We start from the raw sequence: 18,937 nt of genomic DNA on the forward strand, positions 1-18,937 counted from the left end.
TAACATGAAAATTCACCAGCATTTTAATGCAAATTTTGCCTAATTTGCAAGACAAGTTTTTTGCAAGCCACCCCCCAAACATAATGCATTTTCATACATTCTTTTAATAAAAGTATGCATTTTCCAACATGCAAACTTTACCCAGCGTATACATTTTCATACCTACAACCTGGTTGAAGAACTGCGTTGCAAAATTCAGGGCAGTTCGGATTTCGAAGGATGGCTGAGTTTTGCTTCGTGTTTTACTTCAGGAAGTGCAAACGAGAGCAGCTGGCCTTTGAATGCAAACTGAATTGGACTTTGTCTCTGTCCCTATTTGACCGGTCACTTTTATGATTATTTGTATTATATTTCATGGTTTGTTGCTTCGTTTGCATTGTTATGACTGTTTATTAAATTTATTCGCTGCTTTTTTTTGCCACAGCAATTTTACACTAACATTTATATCCCACCTTTCCTACTCAAGGGTGGCTTACATACCATATTTTTCTGTGTATAAGATCCCCCCGTATATAAGTTGATCCCTATCTTTTTTAACCCAAATAGAGAAATCAATAATTATTGATCTGTTGAGGGTTTTTAAAAAGTTTTTGGGGGGAGGTCGGACACTGCCAATCTCTCACCTGCCTGCCCAATTGTTGCCACTGATCACCTGCCCCCCCCTGCATTCACAATCTGTGAATAAGATGGCCCCCAATTTTTGCCTAACAAATTTAAGCAAAAAACATTGTCTTATACATGGAAAAATAAGGCAGTCCTCCTCCTCACTGTTTTCACCTCGCAATAACCTGGTGAGGTAGTTTAAGTTGAGTAAAAACTATAAATTATTAAGCTACCACTTGTCATCTGCTGCTATACTTCAAACCCTGCCCACGTTTGAACACAACCATGATATTTCTTTTTCAAATATTCTACAACCAACTAACAAATTTTAATTGGATTTTGAATAAATGTGCAATGAATCAGGGGGTTGCGCAAACCGCTATTCTGAACAATGCTTTTATAGGTAAAAGTAAACGTAAAAGACCCCTGGATGGTTAAGTCCAATCAAAGGTGACTATGGGGTTGTGGCGCTCATCTTGCTTTCAGGCCGAGGAAGCTGGTGTTTGTCCGCAGACAGCTTTCTGGGTCATGTGGCCAGAATGACCAAACCGCTTCTGGCACAATGGGACACCATGACGGAAACCAGAGTGCACAGAGACGCTGTTTACCTTCCCACCGCAGTGGTACCTATTTATCTACTTGCGCTGGCCTGCTTTTGAACTGCTAGGTTGGCAGGAGCTGGGACAGAGCAACGGGAGCTCACCCCATCACGGGGATTCAAACTGCCGACCTTCCGATCGGCAAGCCCATGAGGCTCAGTGGTTTAGACCATAGCGCCACCCACGTCCCTGCTTTTAGAGGGGGGCGCTGGAGATAAGTTTATGGAATCCATAAGGTGTGGCATGAAAAAAATTGGGAGCCACGGATGTACATTCTTAGATCCTTAATGTTTGGCGATCACTGGGATAGAGCACGAGATGAGGAAAGCGGGAGAGTTTGATAAACTGGAGGGGGCGGGGAGGGAAGAGAAGAGTCACGTAAACTGGCCTCCTGTCATACCAATTGCTCACCCGCCGCACCGTGACTAAAAAATTAGGAAATGGGTGGCGCTGGAGTTCCACGCTGGCAGGATGCCAGGCGACGCAGAGAGATGCCTTGCGCCACCACCGCCTCCTGGTATCTTCCGAAGGTGTCTCTTACACCCGCCTTCTTGAGATATAAAACCGTGGCAGGAAAGGCAGTTCTATCCAGCACAGCTGATCCCTTCGAGCAGGTAAGCAGGACTTCTCTCCTTTGGGACTCCTCCGGGGCTCCCATCCCAAAACAGAAGGGGTGCAAGGGGTGTTTGCTGTTTGGGAATAGTAGTGGCGGTGGGCTTTTCCCTTCCTCAGGACTCCCACCCCTTCCCCGTGAACTCCAATCCTTTTCGTGCTCAGCGGTGTGCCTCGTCGCTCCGGACATGTTCAGGCAGCGCTCAACAATTTGCCTTCCCAAACAGGCTCAGACTAGGGTGGGGGAGTGGGGAAATAAAAGAGGCAGGATCCGATGGAAAGCTAAAAGTCTCCGTTCTTCCCTTCTGTTGGCCGCACGTAGGAAAAACAGCCGTTTGTTGGATTTCTAAGAGCCTCTTTGCGGGAACTACCCAGCGGATCTCAAGGAACCAACTCGCCACAACTTGCTCCGGAAAAGGGGATTTTTGCCGAACCGAACGAACCGAACCGAATCAACAATGGGCTTTGGTTGTTGCAAGAAGAGAAAGGTCAATTGGAGTGGGGAAATGGGACTGTCTTTCGGTTTTCTGGGGAAGGGAGAGGAGAAATTGTGGAAATCATTCTGTGTTGGAAGGGGGGTGCGCGTAGGGTTTTTTGGGTGTGTGTGTGTGGAAAGGATGCCCTCTCGGATCATCTGTGGATTTTAAACTCAGCAAAGCTCAGGGAGAAACAGAGAACCCCATGTCATAGGGAACTGGATTGGGTTGGCTAAAATACAGGGGTCCGTTTCCTCCATTAATGTTCCAGGGATCATAGGAAGCTGTCATACGCTGTGTCAGACCATTGCTCCATGTACTTCAATGTGGCCTGCACTGACTGGCAGCAGCTCTCCTGCATACAGAGTGCGTACTTTGTAGCTTGGCTACATATCTTGCCCATAGCTGTCAAGTGTCCCTTATTTGGCGGGACAGTCCCTTATCCCAGCGCCATGTCCTGCTGCTGTCCCTTATTGATGAGGCTTCATTTGGCTGCTGGCTGGGCTTTCTGCCTTTGGCTCAAAGGGGCTCAGAAGTTGAACATACCTGTGCCCGGGAAATCCCTTATTTTGGCTGCTGATCCCTTATTTTCAGGGCTGCTGATCCCTTATTTTCAAATCTGTAAGTTGACAGCTATGATCTTGCCCCATAGCTAAAGTCCTCATGATTCTGGAAAAAGGGTTGGTGTGGTTAGGAACACTCTGCCACCGAGACCCAGTCCTTCCCCAGGAGAGAGGGAGAGATCCTCTTGAGCAACCATCTCCCTCTAAGGAAGTTTCGGGATCTCCTTGGCCAAACCAGTTCTTTCCAGTTGTATGAGACACTGCCTTCCTGGGGCCTAGAATAGACTTGTCTACCAGCTTGGCAAAGTTCTAATCTCCTCTGGAATGGTCCTCCTCGTGGGACACGTTGAAATGTTTTAAGGAAAAATCTCCTAATGAGAGGGGATTGGTACGTGGGGTGAGGTTTTTTTGGGGTGGGGGAGAATATCTTGGCAATATTTTTATTAGAAGCGGAGATGGTTGCCAAGTCTAGTGCTGAGTCAGAATTCATTGTCCTCGCCTAGGATGCCGTTGTCTGGAAACGAGGAGAGAAGGTGGAAAATTTCATAGCAACACAGAGTTGGAAGGGGCCTCGGGGTCATCTAGTCCAACCCCCTAAAATGCAGGAGTCTTTTGCCCAATGTGGGACTCGAATCCATGACCCTGACATAAAGAGTCTCATGCTCTGCCAACTGAGCATGGGCCATGGCTTGTGAAAGGGGAAATCAGATGGCAAAATTTGCAGACAGGGAACGCGTAAGCCAGCTTTCTCCCAAGCTGGTGCCCTCCAGGTGTTACTGGACTACAACTCCCATCGTTGCCTCTGACCGTTGGGCCATCTTGGCTGGGACTGATGGAGGTTGTAGTCCAACAAACAGCTGGAGGTCAACAGGCTCCCCATTCTGCTCTATACCTTTGCAAGTGCATTTAATATGTGGTCCCTGGTTGGTTGGGACATGTGTATACAGCAGGGGTGGGAAAACCTGTGGCCCTCCAAATATTACTGGGCTACGGTTCTGATCACCCCTGACTATTGGCCATGTTGGCTGGGTGTGATGAGAGTTGGGACCCAACAAGATCTGGAGAATCACAGGTTCCCTGTCCCTGAACTAAATCGTCATTTGCCTTCCTTCTAATGCAGGGAAGGGGAATCCCTCCAGATGTTGTTGGACTGCAACTCCCATTATCCCTGATCATTGACCAGTGCTAGCTGGGGCTGATGGGAGTTGTAGTTTAACAACATAGGTGCTCCTCATCCTTGCTCTACACCTCTGTAAGTGCATTTGATATGTGATCCCTGATTGGCTGGGACATTTGCCTATGAAAGGGGCGGGCGGGCGGGCTTGTGGCCCTCCAGATGTTGCTGGACTACAACTCCCATCAGCCCTGACCGTTGTCCCGTTTGGCTGTGGCTGATGGGAATTGCAGTCCACAAACATCTGGAGGTCACCAGATTATTGGTGTAAACTCCGTATGTGTGTGTGCATGAAGGTGAAATTGCAGCAGAAGATGCAGATTAGAAAAACAAGCAAGGAGGCACAGATCACCTCCTATCCCAGCAGCCCTGAATACGAATAGCACATTGGGTCCAGAATGACATGTCAGCAGGCTCCACAAGTGACTTCTGTCTTGGAGACCAGATCCCTCAGCTGATTTTAAATATATCTTCTGGATCAACTGGCTTTGCGGTCGTTCATCCAGGGAAACGCCCGAAAGCTCTGGCTTCTCTCGGCATTCAAACAGGTTTTCCCTGATGATTTTAAAATATATATATATACTTTTAAAAAAAACATTCAGTAAGTTCTCGACTGAATGCAGCACAGTGTAGAAGGAAGATTTCATATGGATTTTCAGGATTCAAAATGGGATTTCATTTCATTTCATTAAAAAAGATGCTGGCACAGCACAGTCCTGTGCAGGTCTACTCGGAAGTCGCTTCCAGTGACTTCGGTGGGACTCAGTCCCCAAGTAAGGGTGGCAGTCGCAGGAAGCAAGAACCTTTTGTTATTTATGGGCTGTTGTCCTGGGCACACTTACTCAAGAGTAAGACCTATTGGACTGGGAATGCTCCTTGCCTGAAACCACTGGTGGTCAGCACAGGCAATATCAGACAAGATCAGTGTTTCCCAAACTTGGGTCTCCAACTTGGGCTGCAGTCCCCACCATCCCTGATGGCTGGTCCTGCTAGCTAGGGACGATGGGAGTTGTAGTCCAACAACAGTTTGGAGAACACTGATCTAGATGGACCGTGAGGTCTGACTCAATACAGAACAGCTCCCTCCATTCCTGTCTTAATCAGGGCCTTCTTCCAAACAATGAGGACTAGGGCCTTACTTTATTTATAGGGCAAAATAGCAGCACATCTGCTTTCCATGCCAAAGGTCTGGGGTTCAGTCCCTGGCACCCCCAGTTAAAAGTATATCCGACAGCAGGGGAGGGCAATAGCTCAAGGGTAGAGAGTCTGCTTTGAATGCCGAAGGTCACAGGTTCGATTCCCGGCAACTCCAGGTAGGGCTGGGAGAGGCCCCTGCCTGCAATCCTAGAGAGCAGCAGCTGCCAGTCCATGTAAACAACACTGAGCTACAGGGGTCTGACTCAGTACAAGGCAACTTCCTGTGTAATAATTAGGAAAGGCAAGGGGTGGGAATGTTAAGGTGAGAGGCCACAAACTCTCTCTCAGGCTGGGTCTTGGCGGGCCTGGTGGTATGGTGCTCTTATGGCTGAAAACTGAGGGTCAGGATATGTCCCGAGACACCATGGTGCAAAAAGAGGCCCTGGGGCTTTCCCACTCCACTGTTAATCCTGTTTGCAGCACACATGATCAGATGGACCAGTTGGCTTTGGAGATTTTTTTGTGCATCAAATAATCGTGGCTGTCAGGATGGGAAAATCATTTCCGTTTCTCTCTGTTCCTCATTTTCCCAGTCTGAAATTCAGCTCTCCGCATTTCCAGATCAGCTTGCAGGGTTTTTTTCCTTTTTTTAAAAGTCCTCACAGAAATTCGTCAGCACCTCAGTGCGAATTTCTCTTACTATACAATTGTTCTTGAATGCAATTTCGCTGCGATCGACACATTTCTGCAAAGTCTCCAATATGAGACTTTTCTGCACATGATTTTCACCAATACCTGTGTTTTGGTACACCTTCACTTGGCCAGAGAAATGCATTGCAAAATTCAGAACAGTGCAAAATTAGGAGGATGGCTGTCTTTCATGCTTGTATTTTGTTTCACAATGTGTCAGTTTGATCAATTTGCCTTTAAATGTGAATAGAATCAGATTTCTCATCCATCCTTTGAGGCTATTGAACGCCCACCTGATGCGCATCTGACACCCACAGTATCATATCAGAGTGCTGATACCCCTCCAGATGTCATTGGACTGCAATTCCCATCATCCATTGCCATTAGCCTTGCTGGCTGGGGCTTATGGCAACTGGAGTGCAACTTTGGGGGAAGTACCCTTTGGGAATCTCGGTCCTCAGCACTGACTCTCCATGCCCCTTTGACTTTTTCTGCTTTAAACAGCCATGTGCCTCCTCCCAATGAATTCTGGGAGCTGTAGTTTGTGAAATAGGATGACAGTTGTTAGGAGAACTACAATTCCCAGAGTTCCTTGGGAAGAGGGATTGATTGTTAAGCCACTCCTGGAATTGTTGCTCTGAGGGGGGAATAGGGGGTTGCCCTAACAACTCTCAGTAGCGCCCTTAACAAACCAGAACTCCCAGGATTCGTTTTGGGGGAAGCCATGACTGTTTAAAGTGGGATCATGGTGCTTTAAATGTATGGCGCAGCTGTGGCCTCTGTAAAACAACAACAACAACCAGGTTTTAAAATGATTTGGAATATGTCTAGCGGTTGAAGATAGACTCTGGATATCTCCTGAAGTTTTAGAAGATTCGGGATGGATTTGACTTCAGTTTTCATTCATTCTAATGCAGGCAGAATGTGAGTCAGGAAATGAATGAGTTTCAACATAGGATACGGTAAACAAGGATATGATTCGTTCTGGACTTGATATGTTTGTGGACACGGGACACATCTTATCTGGTCTAGCACAGAAGAGGATGGATGTTGTTGTTTCCTCTGTAATGGAGCTGGGCTGTTTGGTGCAAATGGAATGGATAATCATCTCCAGATTGCTCACCAGAGATGGTATGCAATCTTGGGAGTCTTAATGGAGTTTCGGGGAGGGTGTAACTGCGTAGGAGGGAGTCGGGCCGGTCTGACTGCCTTCTTTTGAGATCACAGACTTGTGCTGATGCTTTGTGTCTCGCAATGACTCCTCTCCTTGTCTTTCTCCTTCCCCAGAACTCTCAAGAGCTCACCGATGTGGAGAGGGCCATTGAAATCGTCATCAACAACTTCCACTGCTACGCCGTCAAGGGCCGTAAAGAGTGCATCACCCCCAACGAGCTGAGGGACCTGGTGGGACAGAGGTTGCCACATTTAGCAGAGGTGAAGAGAATCTAGACCTAGAATCTAAGACAGACGTCTGCCAGGGGGGGTGGCAGAGTTTTTTTTGGGGGGGGGGTGTTTCTGCGTTATGTAGGGGAACAATTCCAAACCAAAGAGTTGCAATTCCTCTCTTCAGCCTAGATCAGCTTCCCTCAACCTGGGGCCTAACACGTGGTCGTAGGGACTACAACTTCCACCAGCCCCTTCAGCTACAATGGCCAAATGGCCAGGGATGATGGGAGTTGTAGTCCAACAATGTTCTTGGACGCCAGCTTCCATTAGACCTGGACAGCATGGCCAATTGTCAGGGGTGATGAGCGTTCAACAATGCCTGCAGGGCCTCAGTTTTTTTGGAGGGAAAGGGAGGCCTAGATCCTCGTTGTGAGACACTCAGCTGTGGAAGTAATGGTAGATCATTGTGTCCACATTCCTCCGATGATGCTTTGATTGTAGCCTTGTTTCTATTGTTCCATACAAGTTGGGAAGGAGGAATCTATGCTCTTCCATTTTATTGGACTTCAGTTCCCACAGAACCTGGCTGTTGGCCTTGCTGGCTGGGGCTGATGGGAGTTAGAGACTAATAATAATAATAATAATAATAATAATAATAATAATAATACCCATCTGGCTGGGTTGCCCCATTCCAACAATGTATGGAAGACTTGCTGCAGATTCCCCATCCCTGACACAAACAAATAGAACAGAAACATCCATTGAATGGAGCAGGGAAAGGGAGAGGTGCAGTTTTTCCAAGGAGCAGCAGAAAGGAGAAAGGACCCCCCCTCCAAAAAATAAAGGGGTACCATATTTTTCGCTCTATAAGACGCACCAGACCACAAGACGCACCTAGTTTTTGGAGGAGGAAAACAGGGGGGGAAATATTCTGAATCTCAGAAGCCAGAACAGCAAGAGAGATCACTACGCAGTGAAAGCAGCGATCCCTCTTGCTGTTCTGACTTCTGGGATAGCTGCGCAGCCTGCATTCGCTCCATAAGATGCACACAGATCCCCCCTTACTTTTTAGGAGGGAAAAAGTGAGTCTTATAGAGCAAAAAATACGCTTTTATCACTTGACTAAAAATGAAAAAAGCAATGGAACTTGGTAGATTTCTAACGCATGGCTAGGAAACCTCTGGTTCAGCCCTCCAGGCATCTCTCTAAGCCTTGCCCCTTCTCTCCAGCCCATGCCCTCTCCCTGCCCTGCTTGGCATCCTCCCTGAGTGTTTTTGCCTGGCTGGAATGTGTCCTTGAATTCTGACCATGCCTCTTAACTTGCCAGGATACAGAGGGGGGTGTGAGTACGGGCACAGAAACTGCCCTCCTGCGTGGAGGTGAAATTATTGACCTTTGCTGCCCCGCCCACTTTTCTCTCTGGGCCCCCCTAGTCCAGCCCCCCCAAGTCTGGAAAAAGAAACCGCAAACTGTCAATCCAAGCTCTGGTTTCCCTGCTGGGTTTTGACAGCTTCTTTCTCCTCCCCCAACAGAGCGTTGGCACGTTGGACGATAAGATTGAATGCCATGGTGACGGCGACGAGGCCAAACTGCAATTTGGCGAGTACTGGAGCGTTATGGGAGACGCAGCAAAGGGGTGCCGAGTCACAAAGAGTAAGAAGTAACGCGCACCTCGGAGGATCAGAACCACAAGGCCTCGGACCATTTACACAGGAAGAACGAGAGACTGTCCGCCATGATGTCAATGTGTTGTCAATGCAGTGTTAATATTTTGGGGTGGTCTCCTTCCCCTCCCCTTGTCCGGTTCTGGGATATCAAAGTCTAGAGCTTGATCGCCTTTAAGTCGGGAAACTTTCAGTTCACAGCCCAGGTTCCCACCCTAACCACTCTAGTCCACTCTAGAATGGCATTGTTGTAAGCTTTCCAGCTACACTGACGTTCTCGGTTCCTGACCGCTCAACTCGAGAACCTTCAAACGGAGGAGCTCTGGACCCTTAAGAGGTCATTTTAGCTCACCGTCTGGATGTTTTCTCAAATTTCCTATTTTCTGGTTTTGATAATTCAGGCCGACCCACCCAAACTCCTCCATACTGTGGGGCAGGAAGGAAAAGGAGAATGTTAGCCGCTTTGAGACTCCTTCGGGTAGTGATAAAGCGGGATATCAAATCCAAACTCTTCTTCTTCTTCTGCATGTCTGTTTGTTTGAGATCTTCCAGATCTGATCCAGAACTCTTTGGAGATTTACTTTTAAAATAAATTAGTAGCCCTTGCCTCTAGATTTGTTATGTTTCACTTATCTCACCCCTGGATCTAGAATGCCCAGAGCACCATGTTTCCCTCCTCTCTCTAGATCCGGAATCCAGAATACTATTTGCTCCAGACCTTGGAAATGTTATTATTATTTTTAAAAATAAACCTATACATTCAATCCAAAGTTTTGATCTTGGTGGTGGAATTCGTTCCCCGCTTGGCTAGTCCATCTTGGTTCGCCCGCTTCCATAGCGTTGATGATGCTTCTTCCATTAGCTGTGTTTTCAAGCTCCTGGTCTCCTCCTTGGGTGTTATTTTAATCTTCTAAATTCACAAAGCAAAGAAGCTATGGAGTTTGAATTAAATGGATTGGATTTGGCTGTGCCAGATCAGGTGGGCGGAAGAAGATGAGAAGCTATGGAGATTGGACCTAGGCAAGCACTCAACCCGAATTTACGACCACTGGAGAAATGCAAATCTTGGCCCAACCAACTACAACTGTGGCAACATGGGTTGTGATTGAACCAGCTTGGAGAGACTGGATTTATATAGGCTCTGCCCATAACCCACCAGTTCCTGCACTGGCTCCACCCCTTGATCTGCCAGAGTTCCAACATGGCCCCATCCTCTAGCCTCCAACATCAGGTCTAGCTGTGTTGAATGCAGTCCTTAATCTCAATGCATTTGAAATACATGAGTGGTCTTCCCTTCACCTCCTCATAAGCCACCAGGGGGTGAATTCTTGGAAGATCCAGTTCCCTCTTCCTATTACTTACTGTGGCCCTTCAACTCGTCTCTGCAAAATTTACTGGGGGCCTAAGGGAGAGGGTGCAAAGCTCAGGGGGTAATGGCTTTCAATTTCCTCCCCTGAAAGGGAAGCAGAGGCTAGCGGTTAGAGCAAGAGGCTAGACGTTGGGGCTGTGTGTGATTCCTGGGTTGGAGAGAGCAGAGGTTGGGTAGCAAAGGGCGTTCTGGGTTGGGGTTGACGTCTCCACTGAACAAATCAAATGGGTCTGAGACCTAAACACTCGCCAAATGGGAACCACCATGAAATGCTTTGAAGAAACCCTTCCCTGCAGCCGAATCTGCTCCACTGTGGTCATCACGAAGCCATCCACTGAGTGTCCAAGTAAGGTCTGGATCCGTCCCATTCCTTTCCACCTCATCTGGCAAGAATTATCCTCGGTTTCCAAAGTCTGGGCTGGGCGGATGGCCAAACGTTTTGACCTCTTGTGTTGCTTGCCATATTAATATTATTATTATTTTGTATAAATCCATGAAATAAAGAAATAAGAAAAGAAAGATTGCAAGGGGCTTGTTGTCTTTCCTTCATCACATCTCGTTTAAGGGACAGGATCTTTAAGGACGGATCCATGTCGTTGCTAGCCTGGCAGGATCCTGCCTTGCTGAAACGATTCTAGATCTCTAACGGTAAAGGTAAAGGTAAAGGTAAAGGGACCCCTGACCATTAGGTCCAGTCATGACCGACTCTGGGGTTGCGGTACTCATCTCACTTTATTGGCCAAGGGAGCCGGTATACAGCTTCCGGGTCATGTGGCCAGCACGACTAAGCCGCTTCTGGCGAACCAGAGCAGCACACGGAAACACCGTTTACCTTCCCGCTGGAGTGGTACCTATTTATCTACTTGCACTTTGATGTGCTTTCAAACTGCTAGGTTGGCAGGAGCAGGGACCGAGCAACGGGAGCTCACACTGTCGCAGGGATTCGAACTGCCGACCTTCTGATCGGCAAGTCCTAGGCTCTGTGGTTTAATCCACAGTGCCACCCATGTCCCTACTGGACCTTTTATTTCCAGTCCAAGAGTCGCATTCCCTTCTGAGCAATCTTTTGGGGGCTACATGCTAGAGGTGGGTGAGGCCACTGACAAAACTGGCAGAGCAACAGATATAGAGTTTACTGTTCTACAGTAAGCTAGTTTTTCCAACACACTCACCCTTCCTTCTGTATCCCAGGAAGCAAGAGGCATGATCAGAGGTCAGGGAGACATTCCAGCCAGCCAGAAACACCCAAGGAGGATGCAAAGCAGGGCCGGCTAGCGTTGCTACCTAGGGAGAGTTCTGAGGGCCATCTACAAAGCCTTGGAGGGCCACATTTTGTCCTACAGACTGAGGATTGCCATTTCGCTCTATTCGTCTAAGCAGTGATGTTTTGATGCCACGAGGAAGTCACTCTCCCTCGTGCTCAGTCAGCCTGTTAATGACCTCCCTCGCAGGGACACTGTGAGAGTGGAAATTACCATACATAGAATCGTAGAATCGTCGAGTCAGAAGGGACCCCGAGGGTCATCTAGTCCAACCCCCTGCGATTCAGGAATCTCAACTAAATCCAACCTCTGCTTAAAAAACTCCAGTATTCCAGGTCTCATATTCCAGATGGGAGCTGAGTCTTGGAAACAGAGATTTCCTCTCTCTCCTCCCCCCACAAAGCTTTTCCTGATGCCACGAAAGATGTCCTGTTACATTTTGTTATTTTACTGCTATGCATTGCTTGTAAGCTGCTTTGAGATTTGAGCGGCTCAGGAGTACATTAAATCAAATACTGTACAATGAATCAAATAAAGACAGGAAGCCCCACTACAGACATAGTCCCTCTCCCTCTCTCTCTCTCTCTCTCTCTCTCTCCCACACACACACACACACACAAACACTCTATCTTGGTTTCCACCTCTTGTCACAGCCCCTCAGAAATGAGGAACAACATCCATCCACCTTGAAAATTAGCCAGCCAAGATCGTTAAAATCATACAAACGGGTAACACAACAGTAACTACAAACACAGGAATATATCCAAGCAACTCAGAGTTTAAAAACATAAACATAAACACACCATATCATGATGCAATCATTTTTCATGTTTTTACGGTACAGTGGTACCTCAGGTTAATAACTTAATTTGTTCTGGAGGCCTGAAACTGTTCTTAACCTGAGGTACCACTTTAGCTAATGGGGCCTCCCGCTGCCGCCGCACGATTTTTGTTCTCACCCTGAAGCAAAATTCTTAACCCGAGGTACTATTTCTGGGTTAGCAGAGTCTGTAACCTGAAGCGTCTGTAACCCGAGGTACCACTGTATTGTAAAATTACTTCCAATATAGGGTTGCCCTTTCTGTCTGGATGTTTACATTTTGAAATATGGTGACCCTATTCCCAAATGATTTCTACGAAATTAAGTCAGTTATAGGGAATGAGTAGCTCCCTTGGCTTCTGGTCTGTTTCCGGGCATGATTCAAAGCGCTGGTTATGACTTCTAAGCCCTATACAGCTTAGGCCCACCTGAAAGACCTTCGGAGGAGGCCCCTCTCTTAGTCCCACTGCCCTCACTGCCCTGCTTGGTGGGGATGCATGACAGGGCCTTCTCGGTGGCTGCCTCCAAGCTGCGGAACTCCCTTCCTTGAGAAGCTAGACTGGCTCCCTCCTTGCTTGCTTTCCACTGGCAGGTGAAGACTGTCTTATTCCAGCAGACCTTTGGGAACTAACTGTTTTTAAAGGAAAGAGCTTTTAACGGCACTGTGCTGTTTATACTGCCTGCGTTTAATAAGATTTGTTTTTTTTATATTGCTGTAATTTTATGAGAGTTTAATTGCTCTTTCATTATGATCTTTTATATGCTTTTAGCCTTTTCTACTTTGCCTGTGTTGTTTTTAATTTGTGTAAGCTGCCTTGAGTCCTGGTTCTGCGAGAAAGGCAGGTTAATAATAATAATAATAGTGATAATAGTGACAACAACAATAATAACTGATGAAACTGGGGGAACAATTCTGGCACAGCTCTGCCTTTCAGGCCACATCTTCCCCATCAATTTAAAACACTTTTATACCACTTCAAGAGTCGTGGTGGAATCTTGGGAACTGTAGTTTGTCGAAGGTGCTGGGAATGGTCGTTCTGCAAGCTCAGCAGCCTTCAGAAACTACAGTTCCCAAGATTCTCCATGACTCTTAATGTGCTATAAGAGTACTTTTAATGTATGGTGCACGTGTATGGTGCCTTGGCCCAGTATACCTGAAGGAGCGTCTCCACCCCCATCATTTGTCCTGGACACTGAGATCCAGCGCCGAGGGCCTTCTGGCGGTTCCCTCCCTGCGAGAAGCCAAGTTACAGGGAACCAGGCAGAGGGCCTTCTCGGCGGTGGCACCCGCCCTGTAGAAAGCCCTGCCATCAGATGTCAAAGAAATAAACAACTATCAGACTTTTAGAAGACATCTGAAGGCAGCCCTGTTTAGGAAAGCTTTTAATATTTGATGAATCATTGTATTTTAATATTCTGCTGGAAGCCGCCCAGAGTGGCTGGGGAAACCCAGCCAGATGGGCAGGGGATAAATAATAAATTATTCTTATTCTTATTCTGTCTGAAAACACTTCAGAAGAGCCTGTTGGGCCAACCAGCTGTCTCAACAGGAAACTCTCAAGCTGAGCACCAGAGCAACTTTTTCCTCCTGAGGTTTCCAGCAAGTGGTATAAATGTCCCAACCTATCAGGGATCACATATTAAATTGGACTTAAAGAGGTGTAAAGCCTGTGTACTTTGAGAGAATGTTTGAGAAGAGCCCAATGGATCAGGCCAATGACCCATCTGGTCCAGCTTTCTGTTCTCACTGTGGCCATCTAGACACCTGTGGGAAATTTGCAAGCAGGACCCGAGTTCAAGATCCCCGTACAATTCACTGGGAGTTGGTTCGCATACGCGGCCAAGAGCCAAGGAACCAGATGGCCTCAGCCGAGCTTCGGAGGCTGGGCTGCGTCGTTGCCTGCCGAGGTTCTTCTGCCTGAGGGGCGGTTTCATAATGGAGTTGCCAAGTTGCTCAGCCTCCATGGGAACTGGTAAATAGACATTGCGATGCAAAGGTGTGGGGTGTGACTAATTAGATGGGCAGGGAGTGTGTCACAGGATGAGAGGAGGTGAGGGGGCTGGGAGCCTGGTTGGGAGAAAAGGTTGTTGAGGGACCCATCTGAGCGGAACAAGGTCTCTGGAAGGGGCTTGGAAGGAGAGGGCATTGCATCCATGAGGCAGACGGAGGCAGCCATCTTGGGTGGTGGAACTTAAGGGCAAGCACCTCGTCAGCAAGGACACGGGTGGCGCTGTGGGTTAAACCACAGAGCCTAGGACTTAGAAACATAGAATCAATGAATCATAGAATCATAGAGTTGGAAGAGACCACAAGGGCCATCGAGTCCAACCCCCTGCCAAGCAGGAAACACCATCAGAGCACTCCTGACATATGGTTGTCAAGCCTTTGCTTAAAGACCTCCAAAGAAGGAGACTCCACCACACTCCTTGGCAGCAAATTCCACTGTCAAACAGCTCTTACTGTCAGGACGTTCTTCCTAATGTTTAGGTGGAATCTTCTTTCTTGTAGTTTGGAACCATTGCTCTGTGTCCGCTTCTCTGGAGCAGCAAAAAACAACCTTTCTCCCTCCTCTATGTGACATCCTTTTATATATTTGAACATGGCTTGCCGATCAGAAGGTCGGGGGGTTGAATCCCCCCGACGGGGTGAGCTCCCATTGCTCGGTCCCTGCTCCTGCCAACCTAGCAGTTCGAAAGCACCTCAAAGTGCAAGTAGATAAATAGGTACCGCTCTGGCGGGAAGGTAAACGGCGTTTCCGTGCGCTGCTCTGGTTCGCCAGAAGCAGCTTAGTCATGCTGGCCACATGACCCGGAAGCGGTACGCCGGCTCCCTCCGACAATAAAGCGAGATGAGCGCCACAACCCCAGAATCGGCCATGACTGGGCCTAATGGTCAGGGGTCCCTTTACCCTTTACCTCACCAGCAACCAGAGAAGCAAGGAGAAGTGTCCGTTTCCAGGTTCTGGCGAGATCCAGTGAGAGCCCCACCTGAGATCTCGCAAGGCTCTTTCTGAAAGCCGCCTCTGCTTCTGTTTTTCCTCACTTCTCCAGAGTAGCCAGGGGTCCCCTCCACCCCGTGATAAGTGAGAAGAGGCGGCTGAGGATTTCAGACAGATCTCGTCAGTCATTTAATTGTGTCCGACTCTTCGTGACCCCGTGGACCACAGCACGCCAAGCACTCTTGTCTTCCACTGCCTCCCGCAGTTTGGTCAAACCCATGCTGGGAGCTTTGAGAACACTGTCCAACCATCTCATCCTCTGTCATCCCCTTCTCCTTGTGCCCTCCATCTTTCCCACCATCAGGGTCTTTTCCAGGGAGTCTTCTCTTCTCATGAGGTGGCCAAACTCCATGGACAAGGACAACAGAGATCTTATGTGAATCTTGCAAAAATCTCACAGGGGAAAAGCAGCCACCTCTCCCTGCTTCTCTGCTGCCACCAGAAAAGCCAGAAGAAGCAGTGGCTTCTGGGTTCTGGCGAGATCTTGCAGACCTCTGGAGAGATCTTCTCCCTGGAAGCCACAGGCACAGCCGCACAAGACTGGCAAGTGAGTCTTTGAGCCCACAGCCATGAGCTGACTTCAGGCCAGTCACTCACTCTCAGACTAGCCTACCCCACAGGGTTGTTGTGGGACTCAAATGGGGAGAAGGAGAACTAAACGCCAACTTGAGCTTCTTGAAGAAATGTGGGGTATAAACATAAGAAATAAATAATAAAAATTGTCCTTCACTTAGCCCACTTGAAAAGATGGCCTTAAAATGTTGTTTTGGCCCAATTGGATGGCATTTGATGAAACCCAGTGTTTAAAACAGGTGCCAGCCACCTGTTTGTTGTTGTTGTTGTTGTTGTTGTTGTTGTTGTTGTTGTTGTTGTTGTTGTTACTACTACTGCTATTACTTACCTACCTTTCTCCCTAAGGCCCCAGGGCAGGTTGCAACATTAAAGCCCAATATTAAGAACAGCTTAAAACAACCTACAATCGTGTTTTTTTTAAAATAATATTTATTAAGATTTCAATAAGAAAAAAGATACAGAAAAAATAAAAATAAAAAACAAAAAATACAGATTACAAAAAGAATAAAAACAGTTAAAAATAAGTCCCTCTTTCTATATCTTACAATTCATTTACTTATTTTCATGACTTCCTCACACCTCCCTTTTTTGTATTCCAGTTCAAATAGTTATTTTAGCAAATCCTTACCCTCTTTGTTTTATCTTACTTCTTTATCTTCACATATTGTAACTTTATACTTTTCATCTAATATCAATCCATTTTTACGTATTCCTATTTAACCTTATTACTAAAACCACTTCATTTCATTCCAACATCATTTTAACATTCATTAATTTTGCAATGTTTCTGTAAATAATCTTTCAGTTTCTTCCAATCTTCTTCCACCAACTCTTCTCCCTGGTCTCGGATTCTGCCAGTCATTTCCGCCAATTCCATATAGTCCATTACTTTCATCTGCCATTCTTCCAAGGTGGGTAGAAAAAATATGGAACGCTTCACGAATTTGCGTGTCATCCTTGTGCAGGGGCCATGCTAATCTTCTCTGTATCGTTCCAATTTTAGTATATGTGCTGCCGAAGCGAGCACTAAAACAACCTACAATCACAGAAACAAATGGGTTCTCAAAATATGCACCAAGGGGTTGGACTAGATGATCCTATGGCCCCCCTCCAATTCTGTGATCCTGTGATTCTATTATCAAGCCAGCATCAAGGTCTAAAGGGAAAGAATGCTTTTCACCAGGGGTCAGCAACCTTTTTCAGCCGTGGGCCGGTCCACTGTCCCTCAGAGCATGTGGGGGGCTGGACCATATTTTGGGGGAAAAAATTGAACGAATTCCTATGCCCCACAAATAACCCAGAGAGGCATTTTAAATAAAAGCACACATTCTACTCATGTAAAAACACCAGGCAGGCCCCACAAATAACCAAAAGATGCATTTTAAATAAAAGGACACATTCTACTCGTGTAAAAACACGTTGATTCCTGGACCGTCCGAGGGCCAGATCAAGAAGGCGGTTGGGCTGCATCCGGCCCATGGGCCTTAGGCTGCCTACCCCTGCTTTTGACTGTATTGAAGATCGGCATTTGGAAAATGGTATTCGACAGTCACACAATAATCGCCGAGCCTCAATGTTCAGGGGCAGTTTACCTCTGACTTCCACCTGCTGGAGGCAAAACAACAGGGAAGGGCTGGTGCCTCCATGTCTCGCCCGCAGGCTTCCCAGAGGCTGTGCTATTTCGGAATCGGGGATGGCAAAAGAGTGGGAGGGAATTGGTTTGTCACCAGCCTATGTGTCAGAACAGGGAAGCCCGGACTCAGGAGGAGACAACAATCCTTTTATGGTGCTTCGTTCCTTGTATCAACACACACGATCACACAATGTGAAAACTCCTGGAGGGAAAAAAGAAAACATTCCAAGGCAATACTGATGCATATTGATGAGCTAGGATAACGAGGGTGTGCCGTGATACTTTGCTTAGATATTTTGTGTTAGCCACCTGAGTCGTTTGAGTTTTGGTTCATTGGCTTTGTTGCTTTTTCTTGTGCTTTGCCTGGCTGGGGCCACTCAGGGCGGCTTCCAAAGTATATACAGTGGTCCCTCGGGTTAAGAACTTAATTCGTTCTGGAGGTCTGTTCTTAACCTGAAACTGTTCTTAACCTGAAGCACCACTTTAGCTAATGGGGCCTCCCGCTGCCACAGGGCGATTTCTGTTCTCATCCTGAAGCAAAGTTCTTAACCCGAGGTACTATTTCTGGGTTAGCGGAGTCTGTAACCTGAAGCGTCTGTAACCTGAAGCGTATGTAACCCAAGGCCCCACTGTAATAGGAATGCCCTACATCTGGAATTTCCCGCACATCTGGGAGTCGGAAACAGTGTCCGGATGGATTTCGTTAAAAATATCTCAGAAAAGTTCGACAACTTTGGGCAAAACTATGAAAAGCTCAACAACATTTGAAATATGGCAACCAAAATATATAAAAACATTAAAAAATTTCAAACATTAAAAAATTCCTTAAACAGGGCTGCATTCCAAAGTCTTCTAAAAGTCAGATAGTTGTTTATTTCCTTGACATCTGATGGGAGGATGTTCCAAAGGGCGGGTGCCACTACCGAGAAGGCCTTCTTCCTGGTTCCCTGTGCCTTCACTTCTCGCAGTGAGGGAATTGCCAGAAGGCCCTTGGAGCTGGACCTCAGTGTCTGCACAAAGGCGCAGTTCAATTCATTGTATAAATTGCACAAAGTTGGCGGTTGTTGCCCTGCCAACTGTTTCCCCTGGCCCCGCCCAAGTAGTCCCCAGGAAGTTGAGAAACAGGGAATGCTCCCCTCAGGTTGAAAAAGGTTCCCCGTCCTTGTCTTAGCAACCCTTGTGTCATCCTTATGCAATGAAAAGCTGGATCGGTTGTCTGCTTCTAAGAAATGATGTAGTCGCTCAGATATGTGACCAGAAACTAGGACGAAGGAACTCTGGAATTCCTCGCATGAAGGCAGTGACTTATTCTACGGCTGAGCCAACCGTTCCCTAATCCCTGCAACTAGTTTCTCCCTTTATCATCAAGGCATCCCG

General features: G+C 47.2%; 1 protein-coding gene and 1 long non-coding RNA gene across 2 annotated transcripts in view; both read left to right on the forward strand.

Moving 5' to 3' along the window:
- LOC309330208 overlaps positions 1 to 18,937 on the forward strand; it is a 162,784-nt gene that overhangs the window by 91,025 nt on the left and 52,822 nt on the right. The gene's annotated exons all lie outside the window — the stretch shown is intronic.
- On the forward strand, positions 2,049 to 10,792 carry LOC309330075 (protein S100-A14-like). The gene is made up of 3 exons (XM_081841499.1): positions 2,049 to 2,302; positions 7,142 to 7,288; positions 8,773 to 10,792. Exons 1-3 carry the CDS (start codon positions 2,273 to 2,275, stop codon positions 8,902 to 8,904), a joined length of 309 nt encoding a protein of 102 aa, XP_081697625.1. The 5' UTR covers positions 2,049 to 2,272; the 3' UTR covers positions 8,905 to 10,792.

This window comes from Podarcis erhardii (genome assembly GCF_964252035.2).
Source record: "Podarcis erhardii genome assembly, chromosome: 15".
Lineage (NCBI taxonomy): Eukaryota > Metazoa > Chordata > Lepidosauria > Squamata > Lacertidae > Podarcis > Podarcis erhardii.

Bases quoted from the DNA above. Each gene is read 5' to 3' on its own strand.
- LOC309330075 (XM_081841499.1), top strand. From the start codon at position 2,273: ATGGGCTTTGGTTGTTGCAAGAAGAGAAAG. The intron at 2,303-7,141 runs GTCAATTGGAGT...CTCCTTCCCCAG, and splicing joins GTTGTTGCAAGAAGAGAAAG to AACTCTCAAGAGCTCACCGA. The intron at 7,289-8,772 runs GTGAAGAGAATC...CTCCCCCAACAG, and splicing joins GGTTGCCACATTTAGCAGAG to AGCGTTGGCACGTTGGACGA.